Source organism: Hylaeus volcanicus, chromosome 3, assembly GCF_026283585.1.
Source record: "Hylaeus volcanicus isolate JK05 chromosome 3, UHH_iyHylVolc1.0_haploid, whole genome shotgun sequence".
Classification (NCBI taxonomy): Eukaryota; Metazoa; Arthropoda; class Insecta; order Hymenoptera; family Colletidae; genus Hylaeus; species Hylaeus volcanicus.
This window is the reverse complement of record NC_071978.1, coordinates 24,245,586-24,263,200: the sequence shown is the minus strand read 5'-3', so window position 1 is coordinate 24,263,200 and position 17,615 is coordinate 24,245,586. Positions and strand designations below refer to the sequence as shown.

The window sequence follows — 17,615 nt, the reverse complement described above, 5'->3', positions numbered from 1 at the left end:
TGCTTGTTAGTATACCGCGAATTTTATGCGTTCATTATACGAACTACTATTACACATGCTACAGATAACTAAAAGGTATGTGCACTTATACGAAACGAAATAATTGTTATATTAATAATTCTCTTTCGAGCGTGCAACAGGTGTCCACATTTGGCTGATCATACAAGAAAAAAAAAAAAATGATACGAATGCTACGAAAAAACATAAATCTGATCATTTTACTACGAATGTTTATGCATTTGTGTGATGTGCATAAATGCAAGAATATATACAAAATATTCGTAATAATTTCGGCGCGTGACTGACTAAATGTATTAAAAATTCCAAAAGCTAGATTTCTTCACCTCCCAAATAGACAGAACCGTCAGTGCTTGTTACATAACGTTAGAGCACACAGAGAGTTTCATTCAAAGCCCTGTATCGTGGCTAATTCTCTGACCTTCTAGCATAACGTGGTCGAGACTTGAAATGCCAAGAGAACGTAAAAAAGAAAGGAATCAATTGTTTTTTTTTTTATCTCTAAAGTAGCCCTCGAAGCTTGTTACATAATATTAGAGCACACAGAGAATTTAATTCAAAGCTTTGTATTCGTAATTTCCTCATTTTTCATTAAAAACCTTCCAGCGTAATACAGTTGAAACTTGAAACGCCAACAAAACGTACAAAAAGAAAAGAATCAATTGTTTTTTATATCTAAAGTAGCCCTCAAAGCTTGTTACACAATATTAGAGCACACAGAGAATTTAATTCAAAGGTTTGTACTTATAATTTCCTCATCTCGCATTAGAAACTTTCCAGCACGACACAGTTGACACTTGAAAACGTCAAGAAGACGTAAAAAGAAAGGAATCGATTGTTTTTTTTTTTTTATCTCCAAAGTAGCCAGACCCCGTAAGTGCTAATAGCTATCAAGCAGGATTTCAACCGTGAAGACACCTCCATGCTTTCTCCGGATTGTCTCCCGCTTGTCGCGTTTCCTGAACTTCGAAAATCGCTTCTCGAGGAGTACCTGGCGAACCCTTCAAACGGCCTCCGACCCTTTATTTTACTTCCCATTGTCACGACAAACTTCCCCGTTGAATGGACGGGGTCGCAGGCATGGAAAAGTTTCGGAACGAAAACGCGAAAGGAGCAAGGACCGTGGTGCAGAACGGAGGAGAAACGAGGAGGATCAGTCATCCTGTGCATAGGAAGGGAAAAGGCCGTCGTCGAAACGAATTCGAAAATAGATCTCGGGGAGCGACCGACTAGCTTATATTTAGGCTGGGAAGTGAAGATGTACAATGTGGGAGTAATGGTTAAAGAGAGGAAACCCGTCAAGACGCGACTGAAGAAACATTGAGATCCCAAAGTCCCGTACAACGCGGAGGGATTAGTATTAGGCGTGGAAATTAACCGCGGACCATTGCATTCGTCTGTAACTGTAGTTTAAGTACGAATATTTACTCGTCTTCTTGGTAGATTAAATTACTAACTAAATGAACGATTACGTAAACTATGTCTCAACATGATGGACACTGCAATTTATCTGTAATTTTTCTTCGTAATTACGGCTAATATAAAAATGATAAAAGGACTATGTATAAATGAATGTATTAATGAAGAAACATAGAAAAGAAATGTGAAAGTACAATGTATAAATAGACAGTACATGTAAACTAAGTCTCAACATGATGGACACTGCAATTTATCTGTAATTTTTCTTTGTAATTACGGCTAATATAAAAATGATAAAAGGACTATGTATAAATAAATGTATAAATGAAGAAACATAAGAAAAAAAATAAACAGAAGAAAAAATCAATAATTCCAACACCCTCGATTGAGCTATTAAAATTAAACAAAATTGATAAAACCTAAATTAAAAGGTAAATTCCGATGAACACGTATCCCAAAGCACGAATCATGAATCTTAAAAAATTAGTGACGACTGGTAAATCATTGCTAATTTCATGTTGCGAAAGAACACACAAGTGAAGAAAGTTTATAAGGCTCGCCATGTTTGAAACCGCGATTTCTACACATATTGACAATGAATTAACTCAGACTTTGGAAACGTCGATAACGGGTACGCGACTTCAGAGACGAATAGCGTCATGCAGGATTAATCCCGACGCAGGTAAAACTTTTGTTCCCAAGACTGAGCTGGGGAAAGTTAGAAGACGAATCGCGTTAAACAATGTTGAAGTAGGTACGGAAACTATGTTCAACTCCGAACGAACACGGCGCAATGCGATACATTATTAAGGATCGTGGGTGACTGTCAATGGCGGCGACCTCGAACATTATTTAGTTTAATCAGAGTGCATAACTGTATACTCGACATTAACACTAAACTCTCCATTCTTGCAATCCTTACATCCTCTTATTCGTTTATGTGATCCATCTATTCACGTGTTCCTTTTATTTTGTGTACTTCAACTCTACAGGGTGTAAACATTGAAGTGAGTGTATCAAGGTACAACTTCATTGTCGGTGCACTTACAGAAAAATTTCAAAGGGAAAAGATGAATGGTTCAAAGTGTACTATATTTTTAGGACCCTGTTTTGTTTACATACTTTGTTTGCATAGGTTCATCCCACTCGTCATTCTAAAAAAGTATTAGGGTAAAATGGTAAAAAAATGATTAGTTCAAGAGATACTTTAAACTAGATACACTTTGAACCGTTCATCTTTTTCCTTCGAAATTTTTCTCTAAACGTACCGATAAGTTAGAGCTTGTTACACTTACCTGGCCCACCTTGTATGACAGTATCTAATCGCGTAATGAAAATGGCGACTAAGTCGTGGATGATTGTAAATGGCGACGACCTCGAACACCTCCCCATAAACTGACGCGATAATTCAAAGTAGCTGTATCTCAGGAACAAAGTTTCGCGGCTGTTTTTCTACGGCTCGGAGGTGGTGCACGCCAATAAATTTCGTGGCAACACTTTTGCATCGCCTTCTATAAATTCGCGCAGAATATACCGGCGACCATAATTCCCACACCACCGTATCGTTTTACGAAAATATTTCACGTTTCTTACGTAAGGTGACTCTATGCCTCGTTCGAACGGGAGAACAGTTTGTTGGTAAATTAATAATTATACGGTTCGAGTGGAAGTAATCAATCTTCGTTTCACTGAGATCCAGGGGTATGTTAAGCACCCTCTCCATTAGTTTCCTTAATTATATTTAATCGTATGCCATTTGTATATGTACCTTTGTTAGAATTTAGGACCGTCCATCCTGGAATATTTTGTTCGTGGACTTATAATTATACAGTTTACGGTCGAGTAATCAATCTTCGTTTCGTGGAGATTCAGGGTACCTTAACGCTAGGTTTACGGAGATTTCTTATCAGGTTTCTATTAACGAATCAACGATTTAATAAAGGAAGTCGCTGAAATTAATTAAGAGGCTTAGACAAAAATGAATTTCGATGCATGCTTGTGTTTTTAAATGGATAAGAAGAACAATATAAATCATTTCTGTGAAACATTGTGAAATTTGAAATGAATCAGAATGACTACGAGCTCCGTGAACCTATCGTCGAACGCCCTCTCTGTTACTTTTCCTATATTGTATTTAATTTTTAATTAAATCTCTTGAGAATTTCGTTTATTTTTCATCGTGTTTCTAGAATTGCTTACCTCGTTTTAGAAACACTCTGTTATACGAGCTGGCAAAAGTCGATTATCTAACAATTGCAACTTGCTTTGTTCCACTCGAAAATGCAACAGTGATCTCGACCCGACGACAATCAGCGTGAATCCCTTCAGAGATCCGTCCGTTCAATGTGACAGCAAATGCTATCACGATACGACAATAGCGTCGTCCTTCCTTTATTTTTACCAGCAACGCGTCCACTGATTACAGGCTATACGTTATTGGGTCCGAGATAAGTTGACGAACACTCCAGGAACGATTGCTGTGACCCAATTGCGCGTTATCGGCTCGCGAGTGCGCGTAACCATTAACGTGCTGTACCCGAAAAGAAATACTAAATGTGCGTATGAAAGATAAACGAAATCAATTCTGCCAATACGCACTCTTTCTATTACCCTACGAGATCATCAGATTTAAAGTAAGTAATTTTCGCGATGGGATCAAACGCAATTTACTATGCGATTACGTTCGGACTAATTATAGTATTTAGGATGCTTTGAGCATCAGGTTCTCTTGGGGATTAATTAATTAAACAGATCGTGTTTGTACTGTGATGCAAAGCGAGTGGGATTCAGAAGTATAACGGAACAGAAGGAGGGAAAAAGAAAGAATTCCCGTGCTTGAAAAAATAAAAATCCACTTATCGAGAGATAAGTGGATAACGTTTCCTTCGTTACTGGTTCTATAAAAATTCGAGTTTGAACAAACAAACTAATACGAATAGGTCTATTTAAATGAGAATAAACGTCGAGAGTAAATTAATGTTAGTTTGCTTTCATTCGACATTTATCGTCCAAATAATATTAAGTTCCTCAGAATTTTATCAAATTTGAAACTCGTAGCTTTTGAAAAAATATTTTAAACGAAAGTTGTATATCTCGATGAGATACGAAATTGTTGTCAAATACATTTGTTCGAAAAACGAATATTTTCCAGAGGATCACTTTTTTCAAACAATTTTTCTTTTTTTCTTAAGGAATTTTTTTTTTTCATAAAGATACTACCCATATATGTTACTTAACCAAATACGCTTCATTTTGATCGAGAAAGTGAAAAATAACTGTTATACACAATTCTAGCTTTTGACCAAAATCGACGAGCAACCCCTTTAAGAATTCTTTAAAAAAATCATTCTTTCATTTAAAAAATGTTTCACTGTACGGAAATCCTTCTGTTTTCTTCTTTTTTTTTTGTAGCATTCTACGAGATCCTCAACGAAAGAAAGTTTCGATCCAAAATGTTGATTATTAAGGGATCCACGAATTTTTGAAGATCCCCTACGTGTATACGCACATCCCTAAACATTCCGTGCTCCTCTGTGCGCATGCACCTCGTATCAGTAACGAACGACGTGTGTGCATGCACACGGACACGCACGACCGCCTGTGTACACCAATATCGCAATATCCGCGGAGTAACTGCGAGTAATAGGTACTTATAGCTCGTATCGAATTCACGAACCCTTGCAGAGAGCCGATTTAATAACATTACGATTAATTGACCGTCTCTCGACGCAAATTCCCCGGGCCTTTAATCTAATCACGAGTACCGTTTCAATTATCTGGTGAACCGATACTTCCGATTTGGGATTATTTAATACAATACCGACTGAGAAATAAGGAAAACTCTGGATTCTTGGGGAACCAATGTTTCGACTTTTTTATTCTAAATACACGCCACCGAAGCAATTGTTATCTGTGAATCCAATACGCTGCCTCGCTTTAATGTGGTATATCTCTTAATTCTAAAAGTTATTGTGTAAGTTATAGTAAATCTGATATAAAAACAGGATACGTATTAATATCCCTCAAAAGATTACAAAAAGATAGAATCTTTATTTGTATACAAATCTATTCATCCTCATCCTCTTTGATTATTTAAATAATGTTCATATGCTTTAAATGAACTGAACTTCGATCACTCTTCTTCTTCAATATTTAATTATCCTACTCGCGTACCCAGAATTATTTCAACGTGAAACACATCATTCTCCAATTCAAACTCGAATTTATGTAGAACCAGTAACAAAGGAAATGCTTATCTCTTGATAAGTAGAAGTAATCTTGAGGCTACCTTTATTGTTTTAGCGAATTCATTCTTCTTCCGAGTCTTATTTATTTTGCGATTCATTTTGCATATACGGTACCAAAACTATTCGTCTAAACAACGACTATGTTTACCAATAATTTGAAACAAGCAAAGAGCACCGATCCCGATTCGAACGTGGAAGTTGAACCGCCTAGAAGCGATGAATGGTTGGATAACTGACCACCTAGCAACTCTCGTACGCTGTTGGTAAATCAGTAGTTAGGATGTCGTCTACGAACTATTACAGTGGCGCTATTAGAGTACCACTATTAGAGTGAAACTATTACGGTGTCACTATTGGAGTGGAACTATTGCACTGCCGCGAAGAGTGTTGCGCGTTTCAGTCATCTTTCCTTTCTGTTGTTCCAACATCGAAATAAAGTATGAATAATACAGGATTCCCCTAAGCATTATACCATCTGTGGTACGCGAGTTGCTGGTCAAGTGGCACGCCAGGCGAGCCAAATAACGGAGTGGCTCGCGGTCGAAAAAGTTTCGGAACTCCTGAATTCATACGCTGTTGGAACTTCCGTGCTGATTACCAAGGTACATCTCGAATTTTTTCACGTTTTCATTGTTCGCTTACCGTATGGTTTATTTACGTCACTAGTTTAAGAGATGTTTTGATCTCGATCTTGTCATGAAACTTTCTACGAATCGTCTACTTAACACTATCGCTGCGGAGGACGCACATGTGCGTTCAACTGAAAATATATGGTTGTTTTTATTATTCTTCAGTTTTCATTTTTTTTGTTCGGCAATCATTTTATATATGAAATAAGTTGCCACAAATATATGTGTTTCAAAATAATCATGTTAGAACATTTGTAAGAAATTTTTCATTAAAAAAAATATCATAATTGCAGCTCCCAGCGAACGGCTACTTATTTTCGTCTCCAGTGACAGTGTTAAAGGGGTATACTAATTGCAGAAGTTTTAAAAAATCAATTTTCTGTTCAACCCAAAATGTGTAAAATTCTATGAATTCTATACAAAATATAACTAAATACACCTTTAAAATACCCGCTGTAACACCCGATCATTAATTTCTTTCTCCAAAATCTAAAAATCGACCTGAGAAAGACTCCCTCCAATTGGAAAATAAAAAACCCCTGCCCATCCGTCACACAGCGGATGTTCCTCGTTAGCAACGAAAATAATAAACGAACACAGGAAGAAATGTAAAATCTAGAGCAGCAATTTCTAAATATATTTTTTCCCAGTCGCGGTTTAAATCTCGCAAAAGTGGAGTCGGTTGAGTGTTTAATTCGTACCAAAGCCGACTTGTAAAATCACCGTGTGGATAGTTTGTCGCATAATGAGTCTCGTTCGCGGTTTTTCGCTTCGCGAGACGAAAATGTCGGGGTTGCTGAAATAATTCACCGGCGAGAATATGTATATTAGCGTCGAGCGACTTATTGAGCGTCGATACCCACGCTTATCGAACGCGGGGAAAATACACGCTGATCGGGATAATTATGACGGGATACATAACGTTAGCGCGTACTCGTAGAACCTGATTCGGAGTACCTACATCATCGTTTCGAGCGAGCGTTACGAATCGCGTGGACGCGAGTTCTTAAGGGGAAAACCAAATTAGTAGGCCGAGCATTTAGTATTTCTTGGAATGTTTTTTTCTTTTTTTTTTTTACTGGGAAGAAAGTTTTCGTAACTTTGAGGATATTTTTCGGTACGTTTCGAAGTGCACTTGGTGATTCTTTCGATTCGTTTCACAGAAAAATCTTTGAGATATCAGATGTTGTCTAGAGCAAGTTTTTAAGGTTGGAATTGCTTTTTTCGAGCCGAGAAAGCGGTTTCTTGTTCATTTTTTTATCGAGGAAAGTATGCAAGTTTTTAATTTGATATTTTACACGAGATTTTGGTACTACTTCGGTACGATGCACAAATTTTTATAAGAAGATTTAGCCGATAATGTAAATGTTACAGGCCTTTGACTGTAACGCTGTAAAATAAACATTGGCCACATTCGAGTACATTTATTTTTAAAAAGGAGACGATCCACCGTACCTCTCGAAAGCAGAATTTCGAATTGAAATTTTGCACAATTGCGAAAAGAAGCAATTCCCGCTTTAAACATCTCCTCGTACGAATCGTAAACTTCCGCTTCCTGCGGGGACGAAGTGCGCGTCCTGGTAGTATTTCCTCGTTAGCTTTCTTCCCTCTATTTTTTCCAACGTTTCGTATCCTCGAATTACGGTGCGCTGCTACGCGTTGGTCGCGTGCTAAATTACCATTTCGAAACTTTACGAAGAGGCGAAGAAATTTTCTGCTAGTTTTCGCGGTGAGGTCGAAAGGAGTCAACCGGTGGTCAACGAGAATGGAATACTAACTAGAAACGCCATTACTTAAAATAAAATTAAATAAAAAAAAAAAGTGACACCGCGTCCTTCGAGCGATTCAAAGTGGTTCCGCGCAAATCGACGGGGAAGCGCGTTCGAGCTCGTCAGTCAAATATTAGAAAAGCAAGATTGAGAAAACGAGACGATCAAATATTCGCGCTAAGGCTAAATATTCGTACGTTTAACGCGAGTGAACACGTTGCGTAATGTGTTCCACAGAAATATCGATACGACGTTCCGGAGATGTTTCGTAAATTTCCGAGACATTCGGGATTTCGCGTCGGAGAACGTAGCGACGCAAATTCTTCGGGTAAATTGAATTTTTCTTCCCCGGCCTCTGTGCAAAGGAAGAACGGGACAAATTGAATGGCAACGTGGAAATATTATATCTCGCCCGAGATCCGACTTATTTTTCGCCTTCGATTCACACTTCGTTGATTCCGATACGATGCTTGATCGCCTCGCAATACCATCCCTCGCGACCTTATTCGATGTATCCGATAATACTTGAATCCCGATCCTCGCCTTCCAAGAAGTAGCCGTGCGTTTGATGAACGTTATTAGACGAACGGTAACGAAACACGATCGCGATATAACAAAGGCTTGTGTAGGTGCCTGTTCTCCAGTTTGTTCCATTACGACGCTAACATTAATCTATACGAAGTCGCGCGATTTTTCTTAATTTATTCCTGAGGCTTGTTGCCATAGTATTGCTCCAAGGAGGAATAAACGAGGTTTATTTAGGGTTTCTTCGATGTCCAAATAGATGTACAGTTAGTCTCGTACGTATTCCGAACCATCTATGTTTATTTGAGACATTTGTGTGAATTGAATGGTAGGTTTGACATTTTTAAATACATGTTTCGTTATAAATATGTGGATAAAGAGACTTTACTGTTTATAACGAAGAATTTAATTTGTAACACCAAACCTATTTAACGTAGATAAACTTCCTCGATAGACACAGAGAGCACGAATTATTATAGAACTGACCAAAATTGCGAAGCATGCACTAAGAAATACCCTGAAACTGACTATCAGAGAATTATCCGTCTATTTCTAAAAGATTCATAACTACGCTCCTTTTTTCGGACCGTCCTAGGTAGGTTTGCCGTGAAATATTCCTGTATCGTTATTTTCATCAGATCTGCCGTGGTCGGGGCGTTGTTAATAATTCTGGGACAATTATAGCGTAGTTTAAAGCCGGGAAAACCGACCAAACCGTATACCTTTAATACCTCCCGGCCTTAGCAAGGTCGCGAAGCTTTAGTCGAAAGTTCAGGATATTGCGTGTGAATTCTGTGCGGTGACAAAGATCCATGCGACGGTGCTCGGACGTGAATCGTCCCCTCGAGTTTACTGCGGAGGACAAGGACACTTGGTGTGTGCGATTGCATTTGTCAATACGCTAATCTTCGCGCATTGTCGTGGTTCCGCTGTGTCTCTCGTTGTACGTGGTACCGAACGTGTGCGCCACGCGCGAGCCTTTGTACAGGTAAACACGAAACCTATGTGTTTTACGTGGTCGCGTATAGATATACATATACCGTGGCGCACACGTTACGTATATACAAGCGTATCGTCGAGCACGCGAGCTAGCTTGTCGCGCTTATTCTGTTTATGCGTTGCGGTATTCAGGCTAACGACGAGTTTGTTGTCCGTCGAGAGTTTCTGCTTGGTGTTCGGGAAGGAGTCGAAAAATAAAAAATAAAAATAAAGGTCGACGCGTGAGAGAACGTATGGAATATCGGCACGAGACGGTCGTTTACGTCGCGTTTGAATCACAGCGACTAACGAGGAACATCTTACCGATTGTAACTCGATGCAAGGGTTGGGGCGTTGAAAAATATTTCACGTGTATCGTTTTATGGGGAATTACGTTCGTGGAAAGGGGCGGAGAAAGTATCCTAGAAGTTGCGAATCGATGTTTAACACTAGGTTTACGAAGGCTCGTTTTAGTCCATTACAAATTTCATCGTCCATTTTTTAGTCATACAAATTTTACGTCCAACCACTTATGCTGACTCTTATCTATGTAGAGAGACCAGCATCACCAAATTCATTTTTCTCGGAGTTCGCTTACTGAAGCATTACTTCGGTACGTGATAGAAAACAGATAAAAAAATCTCTGCAAACCTAACGTCACTTTAATTTCTCAGATACTGAGGGAGGAAGGACGAAAATTGTATGTAAAACAAAAGTTTGGTTTTTAATGAATAGTAACGTGTGGTCTGAATAGAAATGTTGGCAAAGAGCATAGGTGACGGTACTGTTGATGTAAGAGGATTGGTTGCAATGCTTTCCTCCCTTACTGGGAAAGTAAAGAATTAAATAAAAGATAAAAGACGTTGGACGGTGATCGATGCTAATGGACCAACGCGAATATCCCAGGAAGCTTGAGAAAGCATCGAAGGAAAATTCGCAAGCGCACGTTACGGGGCAAACAAGATTTTCGCGGGTGGGGATGAAATTTCAAGACTATCAGCTTCTTTTACTTTTCACAGAAAACTGTTATAATTCCTATCTATTGCAAACGTAAGTTCAGTGGATTTACGCTTTGACGAGGAAACAGCGTAAGATAAAAGGTCGTCTAATTCAACATGCAACAAAGAAATCTTGAATATCGTAGAAAAACGAAACGTCAAATGCATTTTCAAGATTACTTCGTTACTCGTTTGCGAGATTAAACGGTATTGCGCGGTGAGGAAAACTTTCATTTGCGTTCTTTGTACAAAGAAATATTCTTAATGTTATTTTATGATATTTGTCCTCTATAAACCAAACGTTTATAATTCCCCAGGGAATTTTGCTGGAAATAATTTTGTTTTTTGATTTAAAAAAGGTCTTACATGTGTAATTTGCTTGGTGCTTGGTCCAATAATAAATGAGAGTCAAAAGAAATTTTGATCTGACTCTTTCCTATAACTCTATTCTACTCTTTCCTATTAATGTATGCGAATAGAAAAATGTGCTGAAAAATAACAGTATTTAAAAATTAGTAAGAACAGTGGTACACTTTGTTTCTATTCTTACTAATTTAATTTTCAAATCCTCTCATTCGGTATACATAATTTTCTATACATTATTTATGTCATTTATTCGTAGAATCTTTTTCTAATAACCTACATCATCCAAATCCTTTCTTTTTTTCTTCATTTATCATTACCATCTCAACCAATTTACACATGCAGGAACAACTTTCAATAACCTTCTTTACGATTGTTTCCTAGAGTAAATTACTCATACAGCTGGGAAGTGTATCACCAGTGTGAGACACGTAATCTGAGGTGGTTAGTCAACATGAACATTTCTACATCCGTGACGCATGTAATTTTCCACTACGACCAAACAATGGAAGACACGATTACCCGATCTCTTAAATATTTTGAGCAACAAGATTTCAAAGAGTATACTGCGGATTCGTTAAAAATACCACGAAACTGATCTCTGTTAGGCAATTAATATTACTAATATTAATATAGGAGTGTATACCGAGTGTAGATATTAATTCTGTTACCTTAACATTTCATTATTTATAACTTTAGTTTAAATAGAAATATTTCCTGGCCATTTCGATACATTAAAATGCCATTACTGCTTCGTAGTAATTAACTGTAATGATCAGTTTCGGTGTGAGTGACTGAGGGAAGATTAAAAGTTATGTGGTTTCCTTTTCTAAATAAATGGTAAGTTTACTTCAGAAAGGCGCAGAATTAATTCCTACGCCTAATATTAATATCAATATTACTCTTGTTTCTGTAAACTTCGAAGATAAATTAATCAAAATCGAACCATTATTGGTGACGTGGCGATCAATGTGTTAAGGGATGGACACGTGTTAATTGTTTTCAACCATTCCAATATATTCAGACGTGTACCACCTACCAAAAATCGCCACGGACTTTCCAGACAAACTAATATAATATTCACGTGTATAATATTGGGCTGTCTGAAAAGTCCATGTCGATTTTTAGTAGGAGGTACAGGTCTGAATATATCGGAATGACTGAAAACAAAACAAATGTGTACATTCCTTAACAGGTGGAAAGGTTGTGGAACAAAAAATGGTACATATATAATTCAATAAATATACATCAAAATTCAAATATGCCTTTGAATTTTTCTTAAAAATACGAATGACCTTTCCGGACAACACAATATTAAATTATTCGTAAACAGAGGTACTCACCTTGATGCCGCTCCGTCTCTGTTGCTTCAAAAGAACGTTCTCCGGCTTCATGTCGCAGTGAATGATTTTGTTCTTGTAGAGAGCGTCGAGGCACTGAAGCAACGAGTGCGCGAACCTCCTGACGAGCTGCATGCTGAAGCCCTGGAACTTGTTCTTCTTGATCAGCTCGTACAGGTTCATACTGAGCAATTCGAAGGTGATGCACGTATGGAAACGGAACGTGAACGAGTCGAACATGTGTATAATATTCATCGTGTCGTTCTTGTCCTGTTCCCGAAGCTTCCTCAATATCCTGATCTCCTCCTGAGCCTGACGATGGAACCTCTTCTCGTTCCTGACCATCTTCAACGCGACCAGTTCCAGCATCTTGTGATCGTACGCTTTCACCACTTGACCGAACGAACCCTTGCCGATCACCCTGAGCACCTCGTACCTGTAGGCCACGTGATCATGGGTCACGTGGATGTAGGAACCCTGATCGTTGTCGTAGTCGTTGTTGTTCGGTCGGCCGATGATGCCCGGCCTTTTCTTCGCGTTCGACCCGATGAAGTATATCTGCGGGTAGGCGAAGACCTCGGTGTGCTCGTAAGGAGTGAGCTTGTCCGAGAATAACTTCAACGCCACCTCAGGAGTGATGGCGAGTCTCCTCGCTTTGCCGCTAGCGGTGCCGCTGGAACTGCCGTCAGCGCGGCCGTTCTTCACCAGGGCGGTGCTCGTCTGACTGTTGGGCTGCGTGTGCGAGTTGTGACTGGAATTGTGACTGGAATTTTGACTCGAATTGTGGCTCGAATTGTGACTGGTGTACGAGCCCAGGCTGAGGTTCAGGCTGTCCGAGTTCCCGATCAGGCTCAGCAGGCTGTTGTTGGCGCTCGAGCTCAAGCTTGGCAGGTGAGTGCCGACCATGTGACCGGGATGAGCCAAGTGACTAGGCGACGACTCGCTGGTGGGCTGCTTCAGGACCAACGGCGTGAAGGGCTTGTTGGCCTTCAACGGTGGCAGATGATTGTTCTCGTTCGACGAGATGTACGTCTGCGTCAGCATCGTGCTCGCGGGTACGAACGAATTCGGTCTTGACAGGGGCATCTCGATTGTGCTTGCCGATATCGTTAAGCTAGTCATTTGTGTCCATTTGACGGTGATTTAGAAGCGTGTGGTTTACTCGTCCTTCTTTTCGAACAGAGTTTACCTCCGAGAGATCCACTTCCGTCTTCTACGATACCTCGGTGTTTGTCATCGCGACCGTTCGACGATTACTCGTACAGATAAGATAAGGAACAATCGGACCCATCGATCGCAAATATGTGATTGTGCCCTCTCAACGTCTCTTTATTCCCACGCTAGCGATATTCTCTGACGCGTTACAATGTATTGTCGTTTGGATATAAAACATGTTGGTTCATTATGGTTAACGCTAGCCGAGCAGAATCGTTATACGTAGCTCGTCTCGTAGAAATTTTCTAGACTTCGCGGATCCACGGTCGATTTATCGTGGGATGGTGCGAAGCTTCATCTGCCGTCGAACGGACGCTTCGCGACGATCGTGGTTCTATGTTTCTTTCCTTTCTTTTCTTTTTTCTTTTATTTTAAATAAATTAATCGACTAATTAACGCGATACTTTCAGTCTCGTTCTCGTCTGTGTCGAAATATGAATGCGTGAAATGCTTCTTTTCTTTTTCTGTTTTATTCCAGTGCGACGAAGTTCGAAAATTATGTCTCTCTCTCGAAACGTGGCCAAACGTGTTCCCGACGGACGGGCCCTCGACGAGTGCGCAGCGTCGGACTCGTTAGAAACCACTCGACGGGATGTTTCTCGATCCCAAAACACCGGAGCGTGAAGACTCGGCACACGTGCGGTTCGAAATAAAATCGATCGTCTAAAAATATTTTGTCGAGAAGAAAAAAAAAAAAAAAAGACTCGATGTAAATGCAGCGGACTAGAAATTGCGATGCAATTCGCTTGGCGACGATATGAGCGGTATGATGACCGACCCCCTCCGGTTGGTGTCTTGGGTCTATTTTTTTCTATTCTCTTTGTTCGGGTGGTTTCGTTCGTCACGAGAACGCACCCCTCGGCACGGCCACGACGCACGAATGAGAAAAATAAGAGGAACTATGAACCCACCGTCTGACGTCACTTCCGACCACGCACAGCTGTCTACCCCCCTGGGAATTATTCATCCAACTCGTATTAATTCCCTTCGTCGCTTGACCCTTCGCTCGTTACCACCAGCCAGTGTCTCCACCTTCTTTACCGCATGGAAACGATGTGCTCCTTTTACCTTCGTGCGAGCTTTCGAACGTCTAATTTTATAATCTATCGTGCACGAGGGCAAACGCATCGTGCGAAAACTGTCTACCTCCTAACCGGAAGTTATTGGCACCGGGCCGACCAAGTTTGACCACTTCGCTCCATCGAACCTTTTCCTTTGCTCCGCGAAACGTATATCTCCAATGGAAACTCGTGCGCGTATCTTTGACTTTGCGAATCGCTCTTCACCGCTTCGATAGACGCTCTCCGACAGATTCGCCTTTCTCGAACCGTAATCACTGACCAGAAGCGCCATACGATTCGTATCGGACGACTCGTCGCAAGGATCCGTGGATTTTCGTCATCAGACGCGTCCTCGTCGTGCACGATTCTCGATCGTCGATGTTCGTCGATACATTTCAACGACCGTAATTCTTCGCATCCCGAGACTTTACGATTCGCGTGATTACGATTGAAAGAAATTTTCGAGCGTTCGCGAGAACAGTTATTCGTGGTATCGATTGAACATTATATCTTCTATTTACAATGCGTCGAGGAATTGATCGATAGTTCGCGCGTGCTTGTCGCCGAATCGTTCACATTCTATGCGATCGAAATTCAAAGAAACTTTGTCATCGTCACCGGCATCGAATCATGCGAAATTCCACCGGCACCGACATATCATATCACCCCTGCGGCGGCTCCAAGCCGAAATCGAGCCACCGTGTTGCCAGACGATATACTGAATTTCTCGCACGCTCGGTCGTGGACCCCGTACGCATGAAAATCGAAGCAAACACCGCGAACACGAAGAACGTGGCCGCACCTTGATAACTGTTTACAAGTGAAACTCAGTTCTCTCGGCATTAATCGTTCCGACTCCTGTATCCGGGTGCTTGTTCACTGAGAACCAGACGAATCGGAGAAATGGGTGGATGTGTACAGGAACGACGAATTTTTTTCATAGAAACAAAGACGACACGAAGCGGAGTTCGTCGCTTCTGGCACACTGACTGGCTGGCTGGCTAGCTGGCTGGCTGACTCTCTTTCTCCCTCCTCTCGCCACGCCGCGTCTTCTATCTCTCTCGCGCCGCCACCATGTTTATTCTTTTTGTACCCCCGTTAAACGTTGTGTCAGGACGGTTTAGAAGGGGTAGACGACCAGCCAAACGGATGAACCGGCCAGACTAAATCGCCGATGCACGATCTCGCGTTCTATTTGCCTTTCGAAGCCCTTAGGTATCGAACAAAAGCGACGCGACGTAAGAAATCTTCACGGTTAGGCGATGTTGCACGACGCTTCCGGTGGTAAAGACCCCTCCATCGTGATTTTCGCGATTATCGAGACGAGACTGCTTTCATTCCCGCGATGTCTCCTGTGTACCTGTATATTCGATATACAGGTGTTTTTGTTGCCCCTTCCCCGTTCCTCGGTGTCTAGCACGCGTGCATTAATGATGTTGCTCGTTCAATTCCGATGAGCGGTCGGTAACGCTTCTTTTGTCGCGTACGACTCCAATTTTCTTTTTACTCAATTCCGGCACAAGTTTTCACTGAGAAATTAACACTACCGACTCACAAGGCACTCAAGTCGCGAGGACTATTTCTCTATTCATAAAGAAACGCCTGCTGCGACACCCACGCATGCACTCTCACGTACACGACAGTTGTGCTAGCCGCACGCACAGATGTCCACACGTATTCCTGTTTCGAAGCCAAAGGGAGGCCATAAACTGAAACTTTACCTAGATGGTTATCGACCGCGATAGGTTAGTCGCGGTGTTTCTTATTGAACGATACCGGTAAAATTATTTTGGGTTAGTTCGTTGGAAAACTATTTATATCACTCGACATCTTGTCTTAATACAGTTCGTTCTAATGCGAGGAGTGTGTATATCGCGTAATAATAATAATTCGTACTTTTATGACTCCCTTGACCCTTCTTTGTTTACTACGTAGCTCGTGACAGACTCGCGTTTGAAGAGACAATGAGGAGAGAATCGCGGCGTGGTCGAATATAAAACCTTCGCCAAGTGCTAGAGGGCAGCACCTGGCGATACGAACATATGTTATCATTAGTATCCACAGAACCTAACCTGAGCTTCAACAGTCAGAGCAGGGCAGAGGCATTATTTTGACCCGTCAAGAATACTTTCATAAGCTTACAGCTGATATCGTGTCGAATACGTCGTAGTAAATAATAGTGCAACCGAGATGAATTTAACGCCAAAGACGTTTAAAGAGAAACGTTCGTTCGGTAAGTATAATTTGTATTATATCGAGTATATATTTGTTTCTACATGTAATATTAAACAAAAACTGTACAAAATATAGACAGTTTTCCTTTGCGATGTTTTGCTTCTTTTGTGGCATAGTATGCTTTTGTTGTACTGATTATTCGAGTTACGTATTCTCGTATAATCTTAACACAGAAACTACTCATTTTATAACGAATATGCATAATTAATACGAATAAGTTATATAATATGTTTAAAAATATTATTGATTATACTTTTCTTTTTTACTCAAAATTTCATAAAACTGTAGCGCAACGAGTTGCTGATGTAGAATTGATTAAAGAACAACATCCAAGTAAAATACCTATTATCGTTGAACGATATTATGGGGAAAAGCAGCTACCAGAGCCGGACAAGTCCAAATTTTTGGTGCCAGATTACTTAACTGTAGCAGAACTTATAAAAATAATTCGGTATGCTTTAATATATTTTATATTGTAATTTACCTAAAATATCTTTATCTAACTCATGGTTAATAAAAACTGTTTATTGACAATAATCTACAGACGTAGGCTACAGCTTCACCCAACACAGGCATTTTTTCTATTAGTAAACCAAAGAAGTATGGCAAGCGGTAGTATGACTATGGCACAACTTTATCAAAGAGAAAAAGATGAAGATGGCTTCCTTTACATAGTATTTGCTAGTCAAGAAGTATTTGGGTGTTAAATGCACTAATATAGTATAAAAGTAAGTTTAGATAATTACAAAAATTTGGTTTAATTTGGAATCATTAATTTCAATCATATATAATAATAGAATAATTATAATTTTCTTTGG

General features: G+C 40.2%; 2 protein-coding genes across 2 annotated transcripts in view; one reads left to right on the top strand and one right to left on the bottom strand.

Annotated features, from left to right (window-relative positions):
- The window catches only part of LOC128874108 (dual specificity tyrosine-phosphorylation-regulated kinase 2-like), a 56,652-nt gene extending 40,131 nt beyond the window's left edge, over positions 1-16,521 (bottom strand). The window contains exon 1 of the mRNA XM_054118446.1: positions 12,290-16,521. Coding sequence (XP_053974421.1) covers positions 12,290-13,408 — 1,119 coding nt within the window. The 5' untranslated portion in view covers positions 13,409-16,521. The remainder of the gene's footprint in view (positions 1-12,289) is intronic.
- Positions 16,522-16,752: 231 nt separating this feature from the next.
- On the top strand, positions 16,753-17,504 carry LOC128873616 (microtubule-associated proteins 1A/1B light chain 3A-like). The gene is made up of 3 exons (XM_054117311.1): positions 16,753-16,795; positions 17,086-17,248; positions 17,342-17,504. Exons 1-3 carry the CDS (start codon positions 16,753-16,755, stop codon positions 17,502-17,504), a joined length of 369 nt encoding a protein of 122 aa, XP_053973286.1.
- Positions 17,505-17,615: the final 111 nt, after the last annotated feature.

Coding starts and splice junctions, on each gene's coding strand:
- LOC128873616 (XM_054117311.1), top strand. CDS start 16,753: ATGAATTTAACGCCAAAGACGTTTAAAGAGAAACGTTCGTTCG. Junction 16,796..17,085: donor TAAAGAGAAACGTTCGTTCG/GTAAGTATAATT, acceptor ATAAAACTGTAG/CGCAACGAGTTGCTGATGTA. Junction 17,249..17,341: donor GAACTTATAAAAATAATTCG/GTATGCTTTAAT, acceptor AATAATCTACAG/ACGTAGGCTACAGCTTCACC.